The 26,318-nt window shown below is 48.6% G+C and overlaps 3 protein-coding genes across 4 annotated transcripts in view; 1 reads left to right on the top strand and 2 right to left on the bottom strand.

Moving 5' to 3' along the window:
• Window positions 1–779: 779 nt before the first annotated feature.
• On the top strand, window positions 780–6,297 carry slc10a1 (solute carrier family 10 member 1; the record flags this gene model as incomplete). Its single annotated transcript, XM_084440039.1, has 7 exons — window positions 780–869; window positions 1,267–1,353; window positions 1,933–2,045; window positions 5,129–5,333; window positions 5,520–5,701; window positions 5,833–6,032; window positions 6,233–6,297. The coding sequence occupies 7 exons, from the start codon at window positions 780–782 to the stop codon at window positions 6,295–6,297; spliced, it is 942 nt and encodes a 313-aa protein (XP_084296165.1).
• An 841-nt stretch (window positions 6,298–7,138) lies between these two features.
• Window positions 7,139–13,636, bottom strand: srsf5b (serine and arginine rich splicing factor 5b). Of its 2 annotated transcripts, none has more exons than XM_084439769.1 (8): window positions 13,526–13,636; window positions 12,843–12,982; window positions 12,632–12,702; window positions 12,397–12,519; window positions 12,097–12,169; window positions 10,527–10,600; window positions 10,230–10,337; window positions 7,139–8,437 (listed from the first exon to the last, which is right to left on the bottom strand). In XM_084439769.1, exons 2-8 carry the CDS (start codon window positions 12,966–12,968, stop codon window positions 8,110–8,112), a joined length of 903 nt encoding a protein of 300 aa, XP_084295895.1. In that variant the 5' UTR covers window positions 12,969–12,982; window positions 13,526–13,636; the 3' UTR covers window positions 7,139–8,109. The 2 variants fall into 2 exon arrangements, with proteins under 2 accessions (XP_084295895.1, XP_084295896.1); XM_084439770.1 differs by having other exon boundaries at window positions 12,097–12,166.
• Window positions 13,637–14,403: 767 nt separating this feature from the next.
• Window positions 14,404–26,318, bottom strand: part of susd6 (sushi domain containing 6) — a 26,083-nt gene continuing 14,168 nt past the window's right edge. Inside the window, exons 3-7 of the mRNA XM_084440441.1 lie at window positions 18,788–18,982; window positions 18,225–18,419; window positions 17,624–17,762; window positions 16,762–17,198; window positions 14,404–16,627 (exon numbers count right to left, since the gene is read on the bottom strand). Coding sequence (XP_084296567.1) covers window positions 16,602–16,627; window positions 16,762–17,198; window positions 17,624–17,762; window positions 18,225–18,419; window positions 18,788–18,982 — 992 coding nt within the window. The 3' untranslated portion in view covers window positions 14,404–16,601. The remainder of the gene's footprint in view (window positions 16,628–16,761; window positions 17,199–17,623; window positions 17,763–18,224; window positions 18,420–18,787; window positions 18,983–26,318) is intronic.

Genomic DNA, 26,318 nt, shown 5'->3' with positions numbered 1-26,318 from the left:
GATAGTTGAGTACACACTGCACAGATTGAGCTGAGATTGTGCACAAGTGATAGCAAAGCTGTGATTCTTTAAAGGCAGGGGGAAGGAACTGGTAAGTTCTGGCTCCAATACACAGATGCAGAATTTCTAAATCCTGTCAAAATTGTAATGAAATGATAGCAGTTTCAGATCTTATATAGGCCATATACCATTGCATAACACAACAGACAGGATGTATCAAAAAGCTAGCTAATTAACATATTACGAACATTAATTAATTATGCAATGATAAGTTTCTGGAAAATATGATCCTCTGCAAATCTACCAAAAAGAAAACATTATTAACTCTTACTCTGTCACTGAGCTAGTGAGTGGAAAGCTTTTTAAAACACGCTATCTTCATGCAATGGGCTGAAGCACTGATTGGACGACATTTGTGATTTACAAGATATCTGGGTAAAGTGGCTAAACGGTTCATAACCCATACCATATCTTTCTTTGTTCATACTGAAGCATATGAGAACATTGTTATTATTACAGTGTTATTGCAGTGTGATTATTACAGTATATGATAAAGAATGATATAACATCAGAGAGTCCTTAACCCATAAGATCTGATTCTCTCTTTTATATTTTCTACAGAAGGGTCTACATAGATAAGAACAAGCAGCCATTAAATGGAAGAAACTAAAGTGATGGGGCTGTTCTCTGAGGAAGACCTGTGGCTGAATGACAGCGCACTGTTCAACATCACAGACCCAGACAGCAGTGCTGTTTTCCTACCCGCCATTCCTCTGCTAATGGACCGGGCCATCAGCATTGCCACGATAGTCATCCTCTTCATCACCATGGTTTCCCTGGGGTGTACCATGGAGGTGTCCAAGATCAAGGTGATGTCACCTACACATGTCTCATTTCTATAGTTTTGTGTTCTTAAAGCAGTTTGGATGTTGTGTTCTTCCAAAAGGAGACCTACAGTATAGGGCTCAATAAAGTCGGTTTAAGGTTCAATGACGTATATGTCATTCAGTGTAACACTGAGTGTTTTTTTAACCAAAATGTGGTATTCAAAATAAAATAATGTAATTTTTTCTGGGTGGTTATATTTCTGCCAGTCTACACATGGATATATAAACTTGTGATTATGAAAAAATTACATTTTTCAAGAGGGCACTCAGCGTTGTACTGAATAACATGTGACACCTTGTACGTTATTGACCCTTCAGTAAAGGATAAATAGATGTCAAAAGAGTGATGTATCTACCGTCCATTTCTCTTTCTTTCCAGGCGCACATAGTGAAGCCCAAAGGAGTGGCCATAGCTGTGGTGGCCCAGTATGGCATCATGCCCCTCACAGCCTTCTCCCTGGCCAAGGCAAGTACTCCCTCACCATCTTCTCAATAACAGGAGCGTTACCTACAGTACATACCTGTCGATTGGGCAAGCTAGCTGAACAAGGTACTCAGCACAATCTCAGCACTTTGAGATTGTCTCACAATGGAAAGTGTTTTATAAATAAAATAAATTATTCGTATTCTGAAACACATATAGCTTTACTTTAATGCAGACACAATCTGGGCTTGGCCCGGGTGATAATGTTGTGGCAGGACTTTATCCCAGCAGTGTCTCGCAAGCCTGTCTGTCTCCTACCTCCGGCAGATTCTCATTTAATTCAATACAGACAGAGCCAGAGTAGAGGCAGAGTGAGTGTAACAGGTGGGTCGGGGTGGGGATCAAACCCATGACCTTCTGCATGGGAAGCCAAACATCTACAGCAAAACCAAAGAGGAATTCCCCGAGATCCGAGTGGGGCGGGGGGGCGATATTTGGGCTTTTGAGGCGCAGGCGGGACTACTCATCACAAGAGCGTTGTTCCAAACAACCCGCGCTACCCCTAGGGCTAGGCGGCTGACCTGACCTGCTGTCTGTGCTCCGGTGGCCGCTGTGCTCCAGGTCTTCCAGCTGGGGCCTCTGATGGCCGTGACTGTGCTGATCTGTGGCTGCTGTCCTGGGGGGAGCCTCTCCAACATCCTGGCCCTGGCTCTCCAGGGGGACATGAACCTCAGGTACACACATGCACGCACACACACGCACGCACACACTTGCGCGCACACACACACTTGCGCACACACGCGCGCGCGCGCCCCCACCCACACACACACACACACTAACTATTCTCACTGAATGCTCACTTATTGCATGCAGTGAATAAAAGCTCATGTGAGAATGCAGTGTGCTAAGCGCTGGTGATCTGGGACAATACCTTTAGAATGCTTCTCTGCTAGAAGATGTATGTACATCATCATTGAAGATACAAGTACAATACGATAAAACCAATGTAGGTAAATACTGTCTGTTAAAAGGCAACAGCCCAGGGCCACAATATCTAATAAACGGTCTTATACATCTCTTGTCTTTAGGAAGTACTCGTGTAGTGTGTGAATGTACTGTAATGGGGATGGACAGGGTTAATGACCGGGAGGCTAGTCAGGGATTAGGGAAAGGGTTTCTGATGACCAGAGCTAATATGATAATAGGTTTATGATCTGGTTGGGTTCAGTAGAAGACAGGCCATTCAACTTTGTGTTAATGCGCTTTGTGCCAAAGATCTGGAATCAAGGTAGTCCTCCATCTATCCATCTCCAGATAATACCGTATTATCACTGAAGTCTATAAGCAAAGGGGAGAGGCAGGGTCGCACACCATCAGGTTCCTCATCTCTCACCTCCGACAACACTTGAATGACCGCGGCCTGGCCAGTTACGTTTTCATCGCCGGAATTACCGGAAGAGTGTGGGTATTGCCCAATGATACACTATCCCTGTCATAAATTATGACTTTCATTAGTGCTTTGGCCCGTTATCAGAGTTGAACGACCCATTTCACAACAACAGATCATATAACTTTATAATTATCATATCACCCCCCGTGCCCCGCACACCCACCCACACACACACACACACACACACACACACATACACACACACACACACACACACACACACACACACACACACACACACACACACACACACACATACACATCCCACTTCTTATTGGCGGTATCTGGGAGCTCAGTATCCCCTTTAGATTCATATACAGTACTCCATAAAAGGTGCTGTTCTGTATGCCTTGTAACATGCCCTTTGTAACATGTACTAGAACTCTACAGTTCCAGACAGAACCTTTTTCAGCACCCTTCTTTCTGACTTGAAAAGGGTTCTACAACCTTAGCGACCTCAAGAGGGTCCAGAACAGAATTACAAAGAAGAGAAAAGCGACAGGGAGTTTTTTCATGCAGAGGTCCGAGGGGCAGAGGAGAGTAGAGTGCTGAGTGCTAAGTGAGTGATGTAATGAAAACATGTAGAGTTACAGGACAAAGCACAATGATAATGGAGTAGCACTGCTAATCTCATTGCATCCTGTACAGTACCAATAAGGTTTTCTAATCTAATCTTCTAACGTGACAGTCATACTTTCATGAAAGACTCACACAGCTTAATTCATTATAATCACAGCTTTGAATAGTCAATATAGCACTTAGTACCATGCTCTGAGTTAGCTAATAATCATGCAGAAATGTCAGGAAATGGCAGACACTTCGATATGTGGACAGTCAGAGCTGGGATGTCTTGTAATTGAAAGTAATAATACTGTCTGTTCAAGTATGTTTGAATAAAAAAAAAAACTTTAATGACAAAAAAAGAGGAAATGGCAGAGACAATGAGGGGGGGGGGGATACTGTTTGGGTCCCATCTTCCTTGAAAAGTTCAGTTACTAGCCACCACTGGTTGAAAATAACAATGATTATCAAGTGATTTGTGATGAATAGCTTCGTTTTACAGGAAGACAGAATTAAGATCAAGCAAGATACTGTTTAGCAGTATGACAGCACTGTTACCATACATAACATAAAATTATAAGCAGGTTAATGGAGTTGCCTAAATATTTCTGATAGCTAAACTGCCCTAAATACATATATATTGAGTGATCTGAGTTTTCGTTCAACATATGACGGGGTTTTGACTGATGTGGCCCGGGTGGCTCTACTCTGGAAAGCTCCATACAAGACTAGGCATGTAATTTACTGTTATTACGTCACACATGGTATTCTAGGTCTGTCTGACCTGGGTGTCTTATCTGACCCACAGTACACTAAAGTACTGCAGCTTTCTGTGTGTATGCACACACACACGCATGCACATATGAAAGCACACTCACCCACACACTCTCTCTCTCTCTCTCTCTCTCACACACACACACACACATGCACATATGAAAGCACACTCACTCACTCACTTTCTCTCTCTCTCTCTCTCTCTCTCACACACTCTCTCTCACACACTCTCTCTCTCTCTCTCTCACACACACACACACACACACACACACACACACACACACACACACACACACACACACACACACACACACTAACTAGATATAGGCCTACTGCATAATTATTTGTTTATAGTATACCACATAGAATGTAAATAATTATATAATAATAATAGTAATAATAATAATAATAACACTAGCAATAATAATAATAAAAACAACAATAATAACAACATTAATAATAACAATCACAATAATAATAATAATCGATTATTGTCCTGAGGGCTTGAGAAGTGACCCACTGCTGGTACTCTATGTCTACAGCACTATTTGATGTCATGCAGGCTTTTTCGTACGTACAGCATATCTTTCCCTGCCTTGACTAAAAACAACACAATACACCTCACATCTACAAACAGAATCTGTTATAATATTATCTAACTGTCTCGTTTAAGACAGATGACCTCCTGTTTGACATTGAACCCTATATAAGGGTGAGGGTCATGGCAACAGTAGCGCTAATTCTCTATTTTATGCTACTGTTGTGTAACGGTACTGGAAATCATAAAACCTTGTTAGCCAGAGAACATGAAGGCCTGGCAGCAAACCTGCAATAGAACGTTTGATATGATTAGACAAGACATTCAGTCACTCCCAGATCTTAGCAAGAGGACTCTAACCCTGACTTCTCTCTCTCTCTCTCTGCCTTTCTCTGTCTCTCTCTCTCTCTCTGTATTGGTCTATCTCTCTCTCTCTCTGTATCTCTTGGTTTCTCTCTCTGTCTCTCCCCCTCTCTCTCTCTCTGCCCCCCCAGTATTGTGATGACCACCTGCTCCACAGTGCTGGCATTGGGTATGATGCCCCTCCTACTCTACCTGTACTGCCAGGGCTTCCCTGGCCTGGAGAATGCCGTGCCGTACGGCAGCGTCACCCTGGGGCTGGTCATGACCCTGGTGCCCTGCGGCATCGGCATACTCATCAACTACTACAGGCCGCAGTACTCCAAGACCATCACCAAGGTGAGGGAAGGGGTTGACTAGTACGCAGGGGGGCTAAACGCCTCCTCGCGTCACAGAACAGTAGTGTGATCAAAACACTGAGCATGATGTTTTGAGACCTGCTCCCCCCACCTAGACAGTAGACAGTCATTGACAATCTAAATCTAATATAAAGAAGAATCACTCCTCTCCTTCTCCTACTTCTAGGTGGGCATGTCCATCCTGCTGATCTCCACGGTGGTGATTGGCGTCCTGGCCGGCCTGACCATGGACGGCGGCGTCTTCCTTTCCATACTGTCCCCTGGCCTCATGGCCACCGGCGCCCTGATGCCCCTCATTGGCTACATTTTGGGATACATCCTCTCCTCCCTCTTTAGGCTGAGCGGATCGTAAGTGACAAGGGTGATGAATGGCTGCTTGAATAAAGACACAAAAAAGAAATAATAAATAAACTGATCGCCTTATGCATGTTGCACCGAATGTTCTTCGGACAGATTTTATTGCTTCCTTCCTCCTCAAGGGGTCGGAGGACCATCGCCATGGAGACGGGCTGTCAGAACGCCCAGCTGTGTTCCACCATTTTGAAGGTGGCGTTTCCCCCGGAGGTGATTGGTCCCCTCTACCTGTTCCCCCTGATCTACATTCTGTTCCAGGTGGGAGAGGCCGTCCTGCTCATCCTGGCGTTCAGGTGCCACCAGCACTTCAGAAGCCCGGACAAAGGTAGATGCCGGGCCGGGTCACAGACAGTACAGGACGCAATTGTGTTGTTGAGCGTCGCATCATGGGTTCCCAATCCCCACCTGAATCCACCCTAACAACACCACTGGAATTCAACATTGCGGCTTTCTATATTTCGACACATGCCGAGCTATTGAACTGACTAGTCTGTCCTTCCTTCCCCTCCCTCCTCTCCCTCGCAGAGAAGATGTTCAAGGCCGTGGACAGCCACTGTGAGATGATGGAGCCAGATGAGGTGGCAGTTTGATGGACGGACCTCACGGAACCGTCTCTGCGAGTGACATCTCTCTGGGCATCCTGAGACGTTTACCATCTCTGATCTGCCATAGGAGTCCTTAGGGATTTGGGAGAACCTGATGGCCAGCCTCGACCCAGTTCACCAGCTATAGGGGAACCTCGGCAGCCGTTGGATGTGGCTATTGTTGCCAATGGGACTAAATCAAGCTGTGCTGGAAATGAAATTAGTTATTAAGTTCATTTGCATCACATGTGCACATTGACTTCCTGTACTGCTCCAATCATGCTTTTGTACGCCACACATTGTTAAATATTGTAATATATTTTATAGTTGCAGATATGTTCACAGATTCATAGGAACCTATCCAGTAGAACACTTTTTTTTTGTTAAATGTCATACTTTAAGGAAGGAGTAGACTCTTAAGCTAATAGGTCCTCAAAATGTTTCCATGATGTCTGAACTGCGTAGTAAAAGAGAGACAGTCACATTTATGAAAACAAACTCTAAGCCCACCTAGGAAATATTTTTTCTATGACTGAGAAGTGAATGGAGCTGCTACCCATCCCCCTCTCAGAACCCTCTGCATCCCCAGGCAGTCCTGCTTTGTGGGTGTGCAGGCGGAGGACTGTGGTGGTAGTGGTCTCTAGTTCTGACACTGCTGCTTACAGTCATGACCTAAAAGCAGAAAATAAACTCAGTATCACAGAAACTTAGTGGGTTAAAGTGGACTGATACTAAGGTAAGTGGTCACTGCTGCTTCAAGTTCACACCACTGAAGAAGAGAACAAGAGTGAGAGCGAGAGAGAAAGAGAAATTCCAAGGTCATTTAAGTACTGACATACACAAAATATCTTGTCTATTTAAAACTGTTTATTGGTCACGTCGTCAAGTATTTTTTTTGTTCCCATACAAAACGTCCTGTTCATATCATTGAAAATAAAACCAATATACATCATGAGTACAAAAGTTTTATTTTGCAAACTTGTCTAGGAGGTTGTGTCCAAACGTATTCATACCTCAGTACCTTCCCTCAGTCCTCCAGCCACAACACATACAGTAGTAAAAACAAACGCATTGTTTTACAGAAACAAAAAATACAGTTTCATACAACCACTCAGTTTAAACATCCAAAACACATAAAAAAACAAACAACGGCATGTACAATGTTTCAAAAACTTTTTAAACAGAAGATAAAACACCTTACTCTTCTCGAAAAGTAGACTCCAAATGAAACACAAAAGATGCTTTATTGATCACAGCATAAAACCCCAAACCGTTAAACCCAGACATTAAGCTCAGAACGGTTCTATACCAAAAGCCTCCCCAAAACACATTCATCAACATGCATTCCACTTCTATTGTTCATGATAGCAGAGCTGCCAACCACAGCCTGCGAGAGAAGGACAATTCACATGGCGCTTTGATTACGATAGAAAAAAAAAAAGATGCGATTCCATCCATTATTCCAAGTAGAAATACTGACCAAAACAAAGCAAATACAGCCCATGTCTGTGGATCAGAACATTCACTCCGATCTCAGGTTCTGTGGCAGAGAGGACTACGTCTGTGCTGAACACTTAACAGACAGTGGAGGTCAGTTTTACCAAGGGGGGTGGGGGGGGCATGGAGAGGGACACAGACGCCAGTACTGCTGGGTAAAATTGTTCCTGGCGCTGTCGTTTCACTAACGGTGTGGTTAATGTGTGTGTTTATATGTGTGTGGAAGGAAGGGGAGGGACTAAGTGTGTGTCTGTGGGAGGGCTTAGTGTGTGTATATGTAAGTGTGTGTGTGTGTGTGTGTGTGTGTGAGAGAGAGAGACCTCAGTGGCGGCTGTCAGTGGACGGGGAGCGGGAGCGGGAGCGAGACCTGGAGGAGGCAGTGGCGGCGGCTCGCTGGGGGGGCGGGGAGGCGGGCGACGCAGACTTGCTGGCCTTGGAGCGCTTGGGCGGCTCCTTGGACCTCGGCGCCGGCGGGGAGCCCCGGGGAGGGGGCGTGGCGCTGGCGGAGCGGGAGCGAGAGCGGGAACGGTCGTAGGTCTTGGGGCTGCGGGACCGGGACCTCCGGGGGGTTCGGGAGCGTGACTGGGAGCGGCCACGGGAACGGGAGCGGGAGCGGGAGGAGCTCTCGGAGCGGGAGCGACTCCTGGACCTGGAAGAAGAGAGAAACAGGAAGGAAGAAAAAGTTCATCATTATTCATCCACATAACATAAACTAGAAAAACCGCGTAGCGGCTAAATGCCTCCGCCCAACAATGCAAGTTGCAGTTAACTTAACTAACCCTAACTAACTGCTAAAGCTAGCATTAGTGTTAGAATTAGCGTTAGCTAGCTAGCATTAGCTAGCGTTAGCAATAGCGTTAGCTAGCGTTAGCAATAGCGTTAGCTAGCATTAGCAATAGCGTTAGCTAGCATTAGCATTCTCGTTAGCATTAGCGTTAGCTAGCTAGCGTTCAAAAGTGCCTTTTGTGATGTCACGGTGACCTTGAACTTTGACATTTGAATACCAAAATCTAATCCAATCAATCTAATCCAATCAATCTAGTCCATAGATTTCTAATCCAATCAATCTAGTCCATAGATTTTCATTTTCATTTTCAATCAATCAATCAAAGCTTTATTTGTATAGCGCATTTCATACCCAGAGGCAACACAATGCGCTTTACAGTGAACAAGGGAGGTGGGCATACGACCCACCCCTACATATTCCAGAGGGAAGCCAAAAAACAGTATCACCCAGGGGCCAGATAAGTGAGCTGTAAAAATTCTTCCCTGACCCCTCTCAACAAGGAGATCGAGCAAGCTCCTGGAGTATGTTTGTCTACCGGCTAAGAACATTTATAAAGCAATAAATTACATTAAATTACATTTACATAAATTACTTTACAAATAACGTTAAATTACATAAGAGAGGCTAAAAACATCATAGGAGAGACATGGCAAACACTGGTGTATGTCTGTGTGTGCGTGAATGTGCCTGGGCACAGATAGAGGCAGGGGTTGGGTTAGGGAGGGGGGTAGGAAAAGGATACGTACCCGGGTTAGGGTGAGGGGAAGGGGATCTGAGCCCAGGACTGGTGTATGTCTGTGTGTGTGAGTGTGCCTGGGTCCAGGTAGAGGCAGGGGTCAGGGGTAGGAAAAGGATACGTACCCGGGTTAGGGTGAGGGGAAGGGGATCTGAGCCCAGGACTGGTGTATGTCTGTGTGTGTGTGTGTGCCTGGGTCCAGGTAGAGGTAGGGGTCAGGGGTAGGGTGGGGGTAGGAAGAGGATACGGACCCGGGTTAGGGTGAGGGGAAGGGGGGACTAGGTCCAGGCCTTAAGCCGGAAGTGGACTGGTGTATGTCTGTGTGTACGTGTGTGTGTTAACCAATTGCAACGACACCCATTTTGGACAAATATGTACAAATTCTGTCAAGCCGTTCTTGAGATATCGTGTTCAGCAGGCCAAAAACACATTTTGTGAGGTCAGTGACCCTTGACCTTTGACCCCCACAATGTAATCAGTTAATCCTCGAGTCCAACTGCACATTTTACCCAAATATGAACAAATTCCGCTAAGCCTATCTTGAGATATTGTGTTCATCAGGCTAAAAACACATTTTGTGAGGTCACAGTGACCTTTAACTTTGACCCCCACGATCTAAGCAGTTCATCCTTGAGTGCCAGTGAACATTTGTACCAAAGGTGAAGAAAGCCCGAGATATTGCATTAACAAACATCGGATGGACGGACAACCCGAAACCATAATGCCGTTCGTAATTGTTCGCGTGAATCTCGGTCTCAGCCACTCAAACATTCTTTTGAAATCGCAAGCCTCAAGTGAGGCTGGTTAACGTTGACGAGAGATTGATTCAGGGCAGAAATCAGCTTAATACTTCATGGTGGGTATGACCAGTGTTTCTGTAACAGGGTGACAGGGTGGAGGAGACCTCAGACTGCTCACCTCTTCTTAGCTGCCTCAATAAGCTTGATTTTCCTGCCATTGATTTCCTTTCCAGACAGTTTCTCAAGGGCGTTTTTCAGATCACTGTAAGAAGCAAACTCAACCACCCTGTAGAGATAAGTAGAGATAAGTGGAGATATAGAAGCACAAACAAAAATAGGGTTATCAAAGGCAACGGCCAAGTTTGTTTCAGGACAGGACCTCACATTCTCCCGTCACAGAGCGGTCAATGATTAAATCATCCACGTAGGATTTAACACAGTATCCATGAGGACAGGGAGGCCTGACATCTCGTACCCTTCGTTGAGCTTGGGTCGGTGGGCATCGGCGAACGTCACCTCTCCAGCCTGTCTCATGAAATCTTTCAGGTCCTACACAAGACAGGCTAAGTCAGCACGACACCAAACACACTCACAGGTTCATTAAGAAGCATGATTTACCCAAAGAGAGAAAAGGTTAGATATAGGGCCTATAAAAAGTAGATCTAACAAGAGACTACAGCAGGGAAAGAGAGGGGTCCGTGTGCCTCAAGAGACGAGATCCAATTAACTGTCAGGGTAAATTAGTTCACACCCCGTTGATCTGATGACAGTTCAACCGACTGCTGGCACTTGTGTGCCTCTTGTAGCATGTGTGTGTGTGTGTGTGTGTGCGCGCGCGCGAGGACCGAAGGTCCTCCCACTGGCTCTCGAGATACCCGGACCCCGCCCTCTTCCTCGACTACAGAGATAATAGGATAATACCATCTGCAGTGCCCTGCAGAGCTGATGCGAGCAGCGCACGGCAACGAGAGCCCCGTTTTCTCTGGGTAGGAGGGCACAGGGCTCCGCGCCCCACCCCGCTGCCACCCCCCCCCGTCCTGGCACACCCCCCCTCAGTACAGAGAGTGAACAGGGTGGAAGAGAGGAAACCTGAATACCTGAGAGCGAACCCACTGGGAGCGGGCCCACCGTTACACCACGGGGATAACAGCAGATTTTATCCTTGGGAGGAACTCTCACTCTCTCTCGCGATGTGCGGGACACCCGGGGGGGGGGATGGGGGAGGGGGGATACCGATCGATCGAAGCCTCTCAAATTAACGAACCATCGATCGATCACGCCACCGCCACCGTCCTCATCATCGACTCTGTTTCTTTATCCTCTCTCTCTGCCACTCTGTTTGTTCTCTCTCTCGCTCTCGGCCCGGGCGTGCTTGCCGCGGCGCCCCCCCCACCGCCACCGAGGGGCGGCGCGTGCCGGGCCGGCGAGCGAAGGGGCCCCCCCGACAGCCAGCGCCTCAAGACTTGAGGAGCGAGCGCTCAAACGACCAGCAGGCTTCAACTAGGAGCGGAACACACTGGCTGGTGCGCCACAGGTTCAACTCAGAGAGAAGGACCCTGAAGGGGTTAACTCCGCCATAAGCGAGCTCTTCCATACGAGACAACAGTCAGGCTGGCAAATAAAGGGTGAAGAATTGGTTAAAATGAATAACAGTTACAAATTTAAATTTAAATGTTGTTTCTTCTCTCTCTCGTTGAATAAGTAACTGCATTTGTTTGGATGCAGTGTAATTTCACTAATTACCTTGAGAGAGTAATTTCAATGAGCAATTGTGGGCCTATCACAACACACAGTGCTGATTAATACTATTATTTGCTCCAAGCCCATTACTATTATTAAATCCAATATATATGTATTCATCTTGTGATATACACGTCTATGGAAGTGGTGAATTTACTATGTACATATGACTGGTCTGGGCCAGCCTGTGAGATGTGACATCATTACTGCAGTGTGTATTCTGAGCATAGCAGAGTCTCTCTGTGATCTGCGCCTGGTTGTGTGCTACAGGCAGTACAGAGATGGACCCGGGGGAGGACACTCACCTGCCAACTGACGCGGGAGGACAGGTTCTCCACGATGAGGCGGTTCTCCGTGCGCATCGGAGGGGGGTTCCTACTGGAACACGAGATTGAGAGAGGGGGGAGGGGGGGCGTGAAACCTTAGATTCTCTAGAACAATGGGTAAATAAGTCACTAGGCTACAGATGCTTTGTCTGAACCTAAAGATAAAAAGGTATTAGCGGTTTAGAAAGCAAAACCATAAAAATAGCCGGGCTCCCGAGCATTAGAGTTGATGACCCCTGGTCTAAAAACAAGCTGCCCCCCCACCCCGGGGGTCTGTACCTCCGAGTGTCCTGGGACCCGCGGCCGTAGCGGTCAGGGAAGCGTCCTCCTCCTCCTCCAGCTCCAGCACCTCCCCGGCCTCTGCCCCCGCGCAGACGCACGCGGGCATGCTCTATGGTGACCCTGTGACGATAACAGACCTTGAGACACCAACCGAAGGCTGATAGTGATGTACGTGAAGTGACAACAATGTAATGCTAGGAAGTTCTGCAATGGATATAAAAGTGTCCATCACCTCTCATTGCAGAGTTCTTTGCCATCTAACTCATAAACGGCATCTTCAGCATCCCTGGGATCATCAAACTCCTGCAAAATTACATGAAAAGCCACCATTCAGTCATTACATTAGCTTAATGCAGTACAGACGACATTGTTTGGGGGCTAATCTGCTGGTTTTGTGAGCACTGGGACAGTATGCATGATCACAGTTATGCTGGGGTACTGACCACAAACCCAAAGCCTCTCTTCAGGTCGATATCTCTGATGCGACCGAAGCCTTTGAAGAATCTCTCCACGTCCTTTTCTCTTGCTGAAGGATTCAGTCGGCCGATGAAAATGCGACAGCCACTCATGGTTGAGGTTCAAACTGAAAGCAGACAATCAAAATCTGATCTTCACCTAGCCATTTAACGTTAACTACCTATCTATACCTACCTAGATAGTACAGACACAAAACCAGTCGTTCCAAAGAACATTTCTAAACAACGTTAGCTAACGTTACGCCGACGATGGGCTGACGATGGGCCTAACAATTCTCACTCCACCAGCCCAGCAGACAATTGAAATTCACAAAATATTGAAGTTAGCAGGTTAACGTTAGCCAGATAGTTAGCCTAGCAAGCACAACAACGTTACACAAATATACAACAAGCGCATGCCAAACGAGCTTTTCACGGTTATTTCCACGGTGAGGATTGTCGCTATTCGTTGCGACCTTATGCTACATTTCAGGGCCTTGTGTCGGGGCCCTTATTAATGAGCACATTACGTAACCGTAAATCGTAAAAGCGAGCTAGCTACTAGCAAACTTTGCTAGCTAGGACATTTCTTTACGCGCACGATATTAAAGCTTATCCACTCGACGCAAACGTGCATTGAATTTAGTCCATTGTGACTATCATATGCATACCTTTGTTATTTTTCTCCGGAGGAACTACCTTGCCTGCTGCTGCTTGCTTGCACCGGAGAGAAGAGAATGTAAAATCCACACACAAAATGGAGCCTGTTTGTACACGGCCGGATACCATGAAATGAATGACACTCGCTAAGTCAGTGCTTACAATAACCACAAGGTGTCAGTCACACACAAGACTCAAAGGACGAGGGAGGGCAGGGCAGTCGCTTCATTTTCTGGGCTGCGTTCCATTTCAAAACGTTGTCCCCTTCTTTTGTGTCCTAGTTAGCAAGGCGCATTGTATAGGACTGAAAGTATGTGTAACAAACAATCGTGGCATAATTATGGCAACTTTGTGATATCATAATAGTCTATTAAACTAAATGGTGCAGTTCAATCAAGTTTTAAATGTTATGTAGGTTATTAAGGTTATCAGTGTTTGGCTTGGGTAGGAGCTCACCGAATATTGTACTGCTTGTGCTCGTGCACCTCTTATCTCAAAAGTATTGTAGAACTCTGGCACCTAAATGTAAACAGTACCGGTGAGTACAAGCACCAATTTAAGCACCGATAACAGCACATTGCAAGGGAATAGGTGCCAAAAACAAGCTCTATGTATATTTCATGATTAACAAGAATAATTATTCCTCTAGTGGAGCCCCATCGAAGGGAGATTGCTGTTGCATTAATTCATTACAGCAGCAGCTGTGTACAGATCTAAACTACAGCTCTGTCTTCAGCACAGACTCCCCTCACCTTATTCAATAAAATCTCAACTCTTTCACACTTCAAAAGAAAGCTTTATTTAGAAATAGTTATATACACACTGTAGAATTAAATTAAACTTTATACAAATATTAAAATACTATCTTCACACCAATTGCAATGTACAGAGGAAATCAAAAACTTAAAGCATTAAAATGAAGAATCAAGACATTGGACTTTTTTGTTATTTTCAGGGACGCAACACCGTACAACGGTGCTCTGGACGCAAAATTAGTCAGGCGCTTATAGGCTTTGCAAATATAACAGTTGGAGGAGAAACCCAAAAGAGAGGGAGAGAGAGAGGTGGGGGGTGGAGGGGACTGGCATTCTTATGTCGTGTCCAGATGAAAAATGTAAATATACACAAGACAGTTCATGAAGAAAACAAAAAAGAGTAAGGCCATCGGGAACACAGAAGACATATCGATATTGTGAAGCAATGGAGACAGGAGGCTTGCGATGACAAAGTGTAAAATAATGAAATGTAGGTCTAAGGCAACATTTTCTGTTCATGTTCATGTAGCCATGGACAAGGACAGGTGCACATATGAGGACAAATCAAATTAAATGAGAAATGGGTTCCAAAAGTAAAAACAGTCCCCCATCTACTCAAGGTGACGATGACAACCCTCAATGTCACTCGGTTGCCATGGTACTAACAAGTGCACAACTACAGATGTAGGGATTTTCTTTTAAATCTACGGAGCCAACCTGATGCATGAGAAGTGGATTCTTAAAGGGAAGTAACAACAAATAAAAAACTGTCCTCACTCAACATTAAAATAAAATGGTGAAGATAACAAATTTCGTTTACCGCAACCAGTTGCAGTAGTGTCAATGATCTTGCAGGTTTTGATTCAGTGCCTCCAAGGTACTTGTACTGTATGTTTTGAAGCCACTCGTCACTCTCACAGGAGGACCGGGGGTAGGACTAATATTCTTTCTGAGTGTCCATTTTGAGGACATGTCCTCTCTCTCACCTCACTGATACAGACGGGCAAAGTTGGACCACACACATCCACTCTCACACACACACACAGATTTAGAGCATCCTGATTTGACGGCGCACTAAACCTCAGCCCCTCCCCCGCCCCCCCCCCCACACACACACACAATAAATAGAGTGTAAAAAGAGACACAAAGCCAGCATCCGCTCCACTCACATACTGAACATGTTTTCGTGTAAAAACTCCCCCGGCCTGGAAACAAAAACAGCTTTACACACAATGCAGCCTGCTTTAACTCCTGTCAGGTCCACAGAGAGCAAAGCATCATCACACATATTGGGCTTGTTGTGACGAACAGAGAAAGGCAAGCGTCTATCCCCCCCCCCCGGTAAAGATACAGTGCTGCGTGTGAGCTGGCCTGGGTCCTGCTGCCGGTGCTGTCAAACAGGCGTTGGCCCACCCTGGACTGGTCCAGAGTCAGCAGGATGAGGGGGAAAGGGGGGCTTCATGCTTCAGTCAGAGTGGGCTAAAAGGAGTGAGCCAGCGATAGAGAGCATGCAGCACACACGACCAAGGCCCCAAACCGTAGCCAGTCTCTCACTACAGGGTACGCCTTTCACTCTCACAGTGAAACACTATGAGCCGCATGAAAATGGGTTTGAGTCAAGACTTCAGTCCGGCGCCAGTCTTTTTTGTTATCTTAATGGGTTAAGTTACCATAATTCTATCCTTGTTGTTTGTGGTTGAGAGTTAAGCCTTAGAGAATCGCTTTGATTTGAGGTACACCCCAAGGAAGTGTGTGTGTGTGTGTGTGTGTGTGTGTGTGCGTGCGCGCGCGTGCTTGCGTACATAGTGATACTTAGCCTACAGTACTTTACTCAGTTATGTATGCTCATATACATATCCTCTAGGACTCATTTAGCCGACAGTACTTCGATGCCGGTCTGTCTAGAGGTCGGTCCTATGGTTTGGAGCAGAGCAGGTGGCAGTGGCCCCTCAGCACTAACATTACCCCCCCCCCCCCCTCCTCCCAGGCCATCATAACTGGTGCTGTAGAGGGGGGTTGTGGTTTGTCTTTGCTGTGCGAGGGTAGTAAGGGTGGAGGAGGTGGAAGTTGGACATAGCCGTATTCCATTCTCTGCATTCAGAGGTCCCAGTGGAGCAGTCTGGAGAACGCTGGGGTTAGCCACGGTTCCTTGACTCTGCTGAGCATGTGCTGTTCAAAGAGGATGGCGGGGGGAGGGGGGGGGAGCGGGTAGAAGGAAAGAGAAGACCCTAGGAGCCACAGTCTGTCTTGGTCAGCAGTGTGTGTGTGTGTGTGTGTATGTGTGTGTGTGTGTGCGCATGTGTGTGTGTAGGGGGGACTCTGCCGCAGGGCTTCAGGCTTCCTTTAACAGCGGGATATCTGGAGAGGAACAGAAGAGACATGCTGTTGGAGGGTATGGTCTCAGCAGAGGGGCTTGTCTGGTAAACCGAAAAATATAACCACTCACAAAATGAGTGCGCACACACACACCCACACGCGCGCAGGACACCTACCGTCAGAGAATTCATCTGCGGAGGTGACGGAGAGCAGACTGTGCTGGTCGCTGGTCTCCGAGTCCCGGCGCAGGGGGGCGGCACAAGCCCCCCCGGGGTGGTCCGTCAGCCAGGAGGAGGAGGAGGAGGAGGAGGAGGAGGAGGGGGGCGGGGGCTGGTGGACCAGCACCGTCTCTGCATGACGACGGGAGGACAAGGAGGAGGAGGAGGTGGAGGGGAGGCAGAGCTCGGCGTCTCGGAGGCGGGCCCCGCCAGGGCCCTCTCCTCCCTCCGCCCCCTGGGGGCCCTCGGAGAGGACGATCTGGACCCGGGACTCCGGGGGAGGGGGTAGCGAGGCCCCCCCGCTGCCGTAGACGGCCTCCTCGTAGGAGGGGAGCGACACCTGGACCCCCTCCACCACGATGGAGGCGGGCTGGCCCGACACACCCTGTTCTCTCCTGAGAGAGAGAGAGAGACAAAGAGAGAGAGAGAGAGAGAGAGAGAGAGGGCGCGTGAGAGAGAAAGTGACAGGAGAGAAAAAGAGGAACATTTGAAATGGCACGCCACACGAACCGCTACACCCTCGATCACGCCGGCCGCTCATCCGGCCGTCTGGCACCTACATCTCACCCTCCCAACTGACTTCCTAGTCAGGTGACCGCCGCCAAGACACACACAGGAGCGGCGTGGGTGGGGTCGAGTTAAACCTTCAACGGCAGTTTCGCTCACGAGACGAGCGCTCGTAAAACCAGTCTGGCGATCTGGTTCTTTTTTATTTGTTTGTTCAAGCCGTATCATGTGACTTAGAGCGGTTTAGGCCTGCGACGGTTTAAGGGGAGGTGTTGATTTTTGGGAGTGTGTGCGGCGCGTGTGTGTGTCTCACCTGCTGTGGTGGAAGGACTTGAGTTTGGGCTGCAGCAGCACAAACAGGACCACTAGTAGCAGGATGAGCGCCACCGAGCTGGCCGTGGACGCCACGATGGACAGGGCCGGCATCGCCAGCGGAGACCGCGGCTCCTTGTCTGAGGCAGAGAGATGGACACGGTCAGGGGATAAGTCACGGTCAGGGGATGAGTCACGGTCAGGGGATGAGTCACGGTCAGGGGATGAGTCACGGTCAGGGGATGAGTCACGGTCAGGGGATGATTCACGGTCAGGGGATAAGTCACGGTCAGGGGATAAATCACGGTCAGGAGATAAGTCACGGTCAGGGGATGAGTCACAGTCAGGGGATAAGTCACGGTCAGGGGATAAGTCACGGTCAGGGGATAAGTCACGGTCAGGGTCAGGGGATGAGTCACGGTCAGGGTCAGGAGATAAGTCACGGTCAGGGGATAAGTCACGGTCAGGGGATAAGTCACGGTCAGGGGATAAGTCTTCCGTCTTCGCGCAAGCACTCACTGCTCGCTTTCACTCGCGCTGGACCAACGCACGTCACGGACGCACGCGCACAAAGACACACATGCGCGCGAGCGGACACACACCTTGGCTGAGGCGACAGCTTATCTGCATGGGAGCTTCCCACTCCCCATTCTCGCAGGTGAGGAACTTGTAGTCCGCTTTCAAGGCGTAGCCCTCGTCACAGAAGTACTCGATGACCGTCTTCTGGGTGAGCTGGTGGCAGGGGGAGGGATGGCAGCGGTAGCCCCCGTTCTCTGGTTCAGTGGGGGGCAGACACACTGAGGAGAGGACGAGGAAGAGGAGAGGGGGAGCAGGGGTGGAGGAGAGGGAGAGGAGAGGAGGAGGAGGGGAAGAAGAGGAGGAAAGGAAGAGGAGAGTGAGAGGAAGAGGAGGAAAAGAGCAAGAGGAGAGGAAGAGTTAGAGGAGAGGAAGAGGAGGAGAGGAGAGGGAGAGCAGTAGAGGAAGAGGAGGAGAAGAAGAGAGGAGGGGAAGAGGAGGAGAGAAAGAGTATTTTAATATAGCTCGTAAGAATATGAAGGATCAATTAGTTATGAGAACTTGAGATACTGAGGGTCATGAGTAGCATGTGTGCACGCACGTGTGTGCGTGTGTGTGTGCGCGTGTGTGTGTACGAGCGTGCGCTCACCGTTGGTGCGTATGCAGTGTGGGGGCAGGTGGGACCAGGCTCCAGAGTTGGTGCAGGTGATGGAGGTGGGTCCGTCGGGGGCGTAGCCCGGCTCACAGCCGTAGGTCAGCAGGGTGCCGGGGGGGAAGGAGCCCCTGTTGGCCTCCGTCTGGTTGACCAGGTCTCCATGCAGCACACCGGTCGGCGGTGTACAGCCTGGAGAGGGAGGTAGGGAGGGAGGGTGAGAGGGTTAGAGTTACGACTGGATGCCATTTTGTATCATTTAAGGTAAAGTGGGGACTTTCAGTAGATCCCAATAAAACCTCGAGCACAATAAAACCTCATACACAATAAAACCTCAAAACACAATAAAACCTCAAAACACAATTAAACCTCAAACACGTGACGGAGAGGAAGCAGAGAGCTAGAGGTGGACTCTGTATAAACCAGCGCAGAACAGGGAAGGTTCATATAAGGCAGACCTCAACATCATACGTGACTTCAGTAGATTACAGCCTAATGCCAGAGGTGGGTCCATCTGCAGGCTCATCATGTCCGATCACACCAAGGTTGGGGCGTTTCTGACTTCTTGACCCGACTCATTTGCTGTGAGTTTTAATCACAGCTTGGATTGCGCTAAGCCACTCAATAAAAGCAGGATGAACCGTAAACCCACAGTCGATTACGGTTTGATGCAGTTTCCACATGCATTCCATTTGCAATGTGTGTGTGTGTGTGTGTGTTCCATTCCAATCACAGTATGAGGAAGCAAGTGATCTTACTGGGCGAGTGCCAGTACACTCCCACAGAGCATACCACACACACCCTCCCAGCTCCAGTCTGGTGAGAAGGCTTCAGGTCTGCGATAACACAGCACCACCTGTTCAAACCAAGACCTGCCCGGCCCAAACCTGCGTCACGCACAAACAACGCGGACTGGAGACACTTCCAGTGTTTTAGAGATCCTGTTTTAAAAGGAAGACTTTACTGGTTGAGCTCTTATCATCAACGGCACGTACACACACACGCGCATGCACGCACGCACACGCAGGTACGCACACACACGCGCACACACACGCGCACGCACACTCCCAGTCTCTGATCAGCCAAGCCCCTGGGGTCCTCAGCTCTAATCACAAACCCAGCTGTCCATGTCGGCTAGAACGCAAAGTTTTCCGAGCCTGCCTGAGAGGTGCAAGCTGATACAGATTGTCTGCGTTCGTGCGTGCGCGTCTGTGTGTGTGTGTGCGCTCCTCCGATACCATCTGTAATCACTAGGGGGCGAATGTGCCCCCTAAGCGCTGATGGGGAGATGAAGTGCGCCCAGACGGTTCACACACGCTCTGTCTGCTCTGTGGTGACTTATGACACCAGGGACCGCGAGAGCATGAGGGGCTTGGTGTTTGGGACAAATGTAGCAGGAAATCAAATTTGCAGACCAATCACTCACGCACACACTGACAGGGTCTGGTGGTGGTTCTGGATAGAGGTCACATCAGAAGACATACACTACACTGTTACATTACTTATGTAGCTAGCTACAGCAACAGAAAATATTTTCCTTTCCTTATCTCTAAAAGGTCAGAAAATGTCTGCTACCAGCGATGCTAATTTTCACTGTGTTAAACTCCATAGACTTATGCTAAAAATGTTAGCGATGTAAAAGTCTGCTATTCTTGGCTTTTGGGGCCTTTCATTTTCATTTCATTTCAAACCTTTATTTACTCGTGAAACACTGAGGTTTCCCTCGTTTACAGTGATGACGAGTTAACACAGAGACACAAATCAACAAAACAAATGCAATGTACAATAATAATAATAATTAAAAACGGTTACAGGTTGAAGTAAATAGGTCTAGAGCCATGGATTTGGTGACTGAAGGAAGGACCTCAAGCTTTAGAGTCTGTTGTAAGGGGATTCAAAGTATAAGGGGCATCATGGAAAAAGGAGGAGGGGGGAGGGGCGGAAGGTCCCGTTGGGCCACGCCTCCTAGGCAATGGTAGGAAAACGCTGGGGTGGAGGCTGACAGGGTGTGGTGGAGAAAGGGGGGGGGGGGGGGGTGTTGTTCTGGAGGGTGACAGCAGAGTCTGAAAGGTGGGGTGTTCTAGAGGCTGACTAATTGATGACTGTAAGCCGGGACCACCACAGGAGATTTAAACAGCCTGGGGGGGGGGGGACAGTGAGCGCTCAGCAGCGCTGAGGACAATAACCTTTAACAGACTGAGACACGACGGAGGCCTGGTGGTGGCTGCTAGCGGCTGACAGCTCAGTGTTAATAGGATTCATAAGCTCGGAGACGTCCGGGTAGATTCCTCACTCCGCTGCTGCGTAGCCCCGGGGGGCCGGTAAACAACGACGCCCCGGTCCACCTAAGAGCCGGGGAACGGCGCCACCAGCGCGGCCTCGACGCCCAGAAACTACAGACGAGCGCCGGTCCTGTCGGCGACGTGAAGACGCCCGATTTCCAAACGCTGGGAAGTGCCGGGCCGTGCTCCGCCGTAACGCCGGGCGCTTCCACGGAGCTCAGACTGGGAATGGATCTGTTGGTCTGGTGTCAGCGGGTGAGCAGGGGCAGGGCAGAGATGTGAGGGGAGGAATGGCAGCCTGGTAACAGTACTAGCACCCGCAGAGCAGAGCAGAGACACAGGCGTGCCGCAGCAGGTACACACACAGGATTCTGGGAGGGGGAGAGGCTCTGCACAATAACAATAGATAGAGAGAACACAAAGTACACACTGTACACACACACACAGTATACACACACGCGCACGCACACACACACACACACACACACACACGCACACACGCACACACGCACACACACACACACACACACACACACACACACACACACACACACACACACACACACACACACACACACACACAGTAAAGCACTGAGCCAGGTCTGACTCTGGCCTTGAATCCCCCTCCTATGGATTGTGTGTGTGTCTGTGTGCGTGTCTTTGAGAACAGACGGTACTGAGTCACTGTTCCCTCAGCCCCTTCTGTTCATAATTCCAGGTCTAAGAAGACAAACAACAGTCAATGCAGTTGCCTTGTGCGGGCTGCAGGTGGCGAGCATTCTCACACAAAATGGCCACCATGTGCAGCCACAACCTCAACAGTTCAAACAGAGGTGGACCAGAGTTGCTCGCCATAAATCAATGTTGTATGAATCTCTATGACTCCACCACTCATCCGTATGTATATTAGGCCTGTACCATTGGGTTTCCTGGGCCCCTGTGGGGCCAGTAACTGGCAGGGGGGGCTTTAATCCCCCCCCCCCCATCTCTCAACTGCCTTCCGCTCCCACCCCATCTGTCGCCAATAACAACGGCATGAGAGGGATAGGGGTGGGGTGTGGGCATGGGGACAAATTTAAATTGTAATTATCCTTCATTACAAACGGGGAACAGCCCTAAAGCAGATCACATCATGTTGACCGAAGTCTGCAGCTGTTTAGTGGCGCTGTGGGACATATGGACCAATGCAGAGCGAGAGAGAAAGGAGATTAGGATAAAGACCAGAAGGATGATGCTCTCTCTGTCTCTCGTGGTAAATATGTTTTGTTACTTCACTGGTGACCCCCTAAGTCCTTTGTTGTTGTTGTGGTTGTTTTTAGGGGAGAGGGTGCCCCCCCTCTGTCGTTGTGTTAATCAGTGGATTAGATGGATGCCTGGTGCTGCTAGAGAACACATCACCACAACTGCACCACATCATGGAAGAGACTGGCGGATCTGCGAGTGTGTGTGTGTGTGTCTTTCTCCGCCTTTTTCTGTCTCTCTCTGTTGTTACAATGTATCGATCTCCATGCGATACCCGCTGGCTCACTTTATTGTGAGAGTACAGGCTGACGGGACGAAACGGATGCAATCAACGAGCTCAGCTGGATCCGGGTGTTCTTCTACACACACGTCGATCTGGGAGGATGGCACCACGGACGCTGCACGCTCCGAGTGAGACTTCACACACACACCGTGTGTGAAGTGGTGCTGCCGCTCCAGCTAGGCCGAGCCAGCATGCACACAGCCCCTCTCCTCACCCAGCTGCTGACACGGGAGGCTGGATGTCTGCGAGCGCGATACTAGCCGTCTCGGTTTCCTGTGGATGGTGTCAAGCTCAGATACACAGACAGGCATACAGACTGGGACACACAAACAAACAATGTTTCTGCCCATCCAGATGAGATAGAGATAGAGAGAGAGAGTTCATACAGTATGCCATATGATCATATTAGAAATAGATCTATTCCACAGGTCACTAGGGCTGTAACGATTATTACATAATCGTCAAACCGCGATTATTTTTTCTGACCGCGATTGTTTTTTTTAAACCGCGGTTAGGAAAAAAAAATATATATATATAATTTTTTTTAAACATTTTTAAATAAAATAAAAATCTGTTGGAGAGTTAATATGGTAGCAACCCTAGTTCAATGGAATTCTTCAACTTGTTGGCTCTTGTCCTATACGTTCATAGCAACTAATGAAAAGAGACACTATTAAAGAGGTAAAGAAGCACTGATGCATTGTCCACTTCATGTGCTATTTGTATACTCAATGCTTTTTTTTATTGAGGAGGATATATGTTCTATGTAAATGTTGTTAACATTCATGATATTAAAGAGGCGTGGTTTTAAACCACAGGTTTACTTCATAGGCTGAGTACTTGTGTTATTAGGCCTACATTATCTGGTAAAAATTAGTCAGAACTCGGAACCCACCCACCCTCACTCACTCACTTCCTCTCTCTCTCTCTCTCTCACACACAAACACACACACTCTCACTCAAATCACGCTGACATGAGCATCAGTGCCAGGGCCGGCCTGTGGCATAGGCGAAGTAGGCGGCCGCCTAGGGTGCCAGATCGGCAAGGGGCCCTAATGGTGTGATGGGATTTTTCGGACAATTAATCATTAAGCAAAATTCATAATCGTTACAGTCCTACAGGTCACCCAGACCCGCAAAGAATTTGACAACAAATGACATATCACCCAACTCCCAGAGCTGTGGGTGAAATACCGCTAATTCAGCCCCGTTGAATTAACATGTAATTGAACTGAGAGAGACAGAGAGAATGGGACTGAGAGAGAGTGTAAGATGATCTCAATTGATATTTAGAGATTTTGGTGATTGTTTGTGACTACTAATAATACTATGCTGTGATAGATAGATAGATAGATAGATAGATAGATAGATAGATAGATAGATAGATAGATAGATAGATAGATAGATAGATAGATAGATAGATAGATAGATAGATAGATAGATAGATAGATAGATAGATAGATAGATGCTTTGGCAATCTAAAATGCATCTTATCATGCCAATAAAGCACTTAGATTTTAAATGTATTTTTTTAGTGTATGTGTGTGTGTGTGTGTGTGAGAGAGAGAGAGAGAGAGAGAGAGAGATAGAGAGAGAGAGAAAGCGAGAGAGAGAGAAGGAGGAAGAACACATTGTGAAGGGAGAATATCTTCTCAGTGTTTATAGGGCCTTGGGGAGAAGGGAGCATACTGTAGAGGCCTGGAGAGAGGGAGGACTGTAGGAGAGAGGGAGGACTGGAGGAGAGAGGGAGGACTGGAGGAGAGAGGGAGGACTGGAGGAGAGAGGGAGGACTGGAGGAGAGAGGGAGGACTAGAGAGAGAGGGAGGACTGGAGGAGAGCGGGAGGACTGGAGGAGAGCGGGAGGACTGGAGGAGAGAGGGAGGACTGGAGGAGAGAGGGAGGACTGGAGGAGAGAGGGAGGACTGGAGGAGAGAGGGAGGACTGGAGAGAGAGGGAGGACTGTAGGAGAGAGGGAGGACTGGAGGAGAGCAGGAGGACTGGAGGAGAGAGGGAGGACTGGAGAGAGAGGGAGGACTGGAGAGAGAGGGAGGACTGGAGGAGAGAGGGAGGACTGGAGAGAGAGGGAGGACTGTAGGAGAGAGGGAGGACTGGAGGAGAGCAGGAGGACTGGAGGAGAGAGGGAGGACTGGAGGAGAGCAGGAGGACTGGAGGAGAGAGGGAGGACTGGAGGAGAGCGGGAGGACTGGAGGAGAGAGGGAGGACTGGAGAGAGGGAGGACTGTAGGAGAGATGGAGGACTGGAGGAGAGAGGGAGGACTGGAGGAGAGAGGGAGGACTGGAGGAGAGCAGGAGGACTGGAGAGAGAGGGAGGACTGGAGAGAGAGGGAGGACTGGAGGAGAGAGGGAGGACTGGAGAGAGAGGGAGGACTGGAGAGAGGGAGTGTGTGAAGGAGGCACAACGTTTGTGAACACATGCCTGAGCATACAGCCCAGAGGGTCTCTCTCACACACACACACACACACACACACACACACACACACACACACACACACACACACACACACACACACACACACACACACACACACACACACACACACACACACACACTGCCCTCAACCTTTACTAGAAACGGCAAATTTCCCCCTACGGGGATGATTAAACTTCATATCTATCTATCTATCTAAACTACCCACACATTATTACGCAACACAAAGCTCAGACATGTTTAGAAACAGCCGACCAGCAGACTCAGGAACAACAGTCACCACACTCACAGTACTGTATCAAGGCAAAGTACACTGTGGAATTATCCTGGCATAGACAGCTAGAGTTCTAGCGAATTTCTCTGGAAGTTCTCAATGACTCATACTCCAGGTCTCACACATGCGCGCACACGCACACACACACACACACACACACACACACACACACACACACACACACACACACATCTCCCCCCTTCCCCACCTTTCCCCTTGCTCGAACGCCTGAATGCCTTCAAGGCGAGGCCACGTGTGTTGGTATTGTGTTCTACTGTTGTCTCCCTGCCGAGGGCTCGGGGGGGCAGGTTGAACCAGGACTGTGCATCTATAAGGTAAATATGCATGAGAGGCTAACGGGGGTCTCTATTGTCTGACCCCCCCCCCGCCCCACACACACACACACACACACACACACACACACACACACACACACACACACACACACACACACACACACACACACACACACACACACACACAGCCTGTAGGAGCAGATGGGTGGACGGCAGAAGGAACAGGGGGAGGTCCCGCTCTCTCTCTCTCCATCCCCAGCCCCCCCCCCTCCCTCACTCTATATCTCTCTCTCTCCCCTGTGGACAGCTGGGAGGCAGACATTCCTCCCTCTCAGCTTTCAGAACAAAACAAAGAGACCAGGTTCTGTGAGACCCCCCTCCCAAACATGTGGCGCGCACACACATACACACACGCGCGCGCGCACGCACACACACACACTTCACATTACATATCATCGCAGCACTGCTAAATCTTACGTCTGTTTTCCCAAGTAGCTCCAATCAGGAGATCTGCAGTAATAAGGACGAAGTTAGAAGGACTAAGCTGGCTGTAGACTGAGGGCCTTTGTACCATATGGTGTGTGTGTGTGTGTGTGTGTGTGTGTGGAGTTAACACTGGCCTCACAGGGTTTTTTATGGCACAGCCACTTCAGCGCAGGAGGGGGGAGGGGCGGGGTGGAAGACAAATGTCACCCGACAGCA

This window comes from Borostomias antarcticus (assembly GCF_949987555.1).
Source record: "Borostomias antarcticus genome assembly, chromosome: 6".
Taxonomy (NCBI): Eukaryota; Metazoa; Chordata; class Actinopteri; order Stomiiformes; family Stomiidae; genus Borostomias; species Borostomias antarcticus.
The sequence above is the reverse complement of the archived record's forward strand: the minus strand, read 5'-3'. Positions and strand labels throughout refer to the sequence as shown.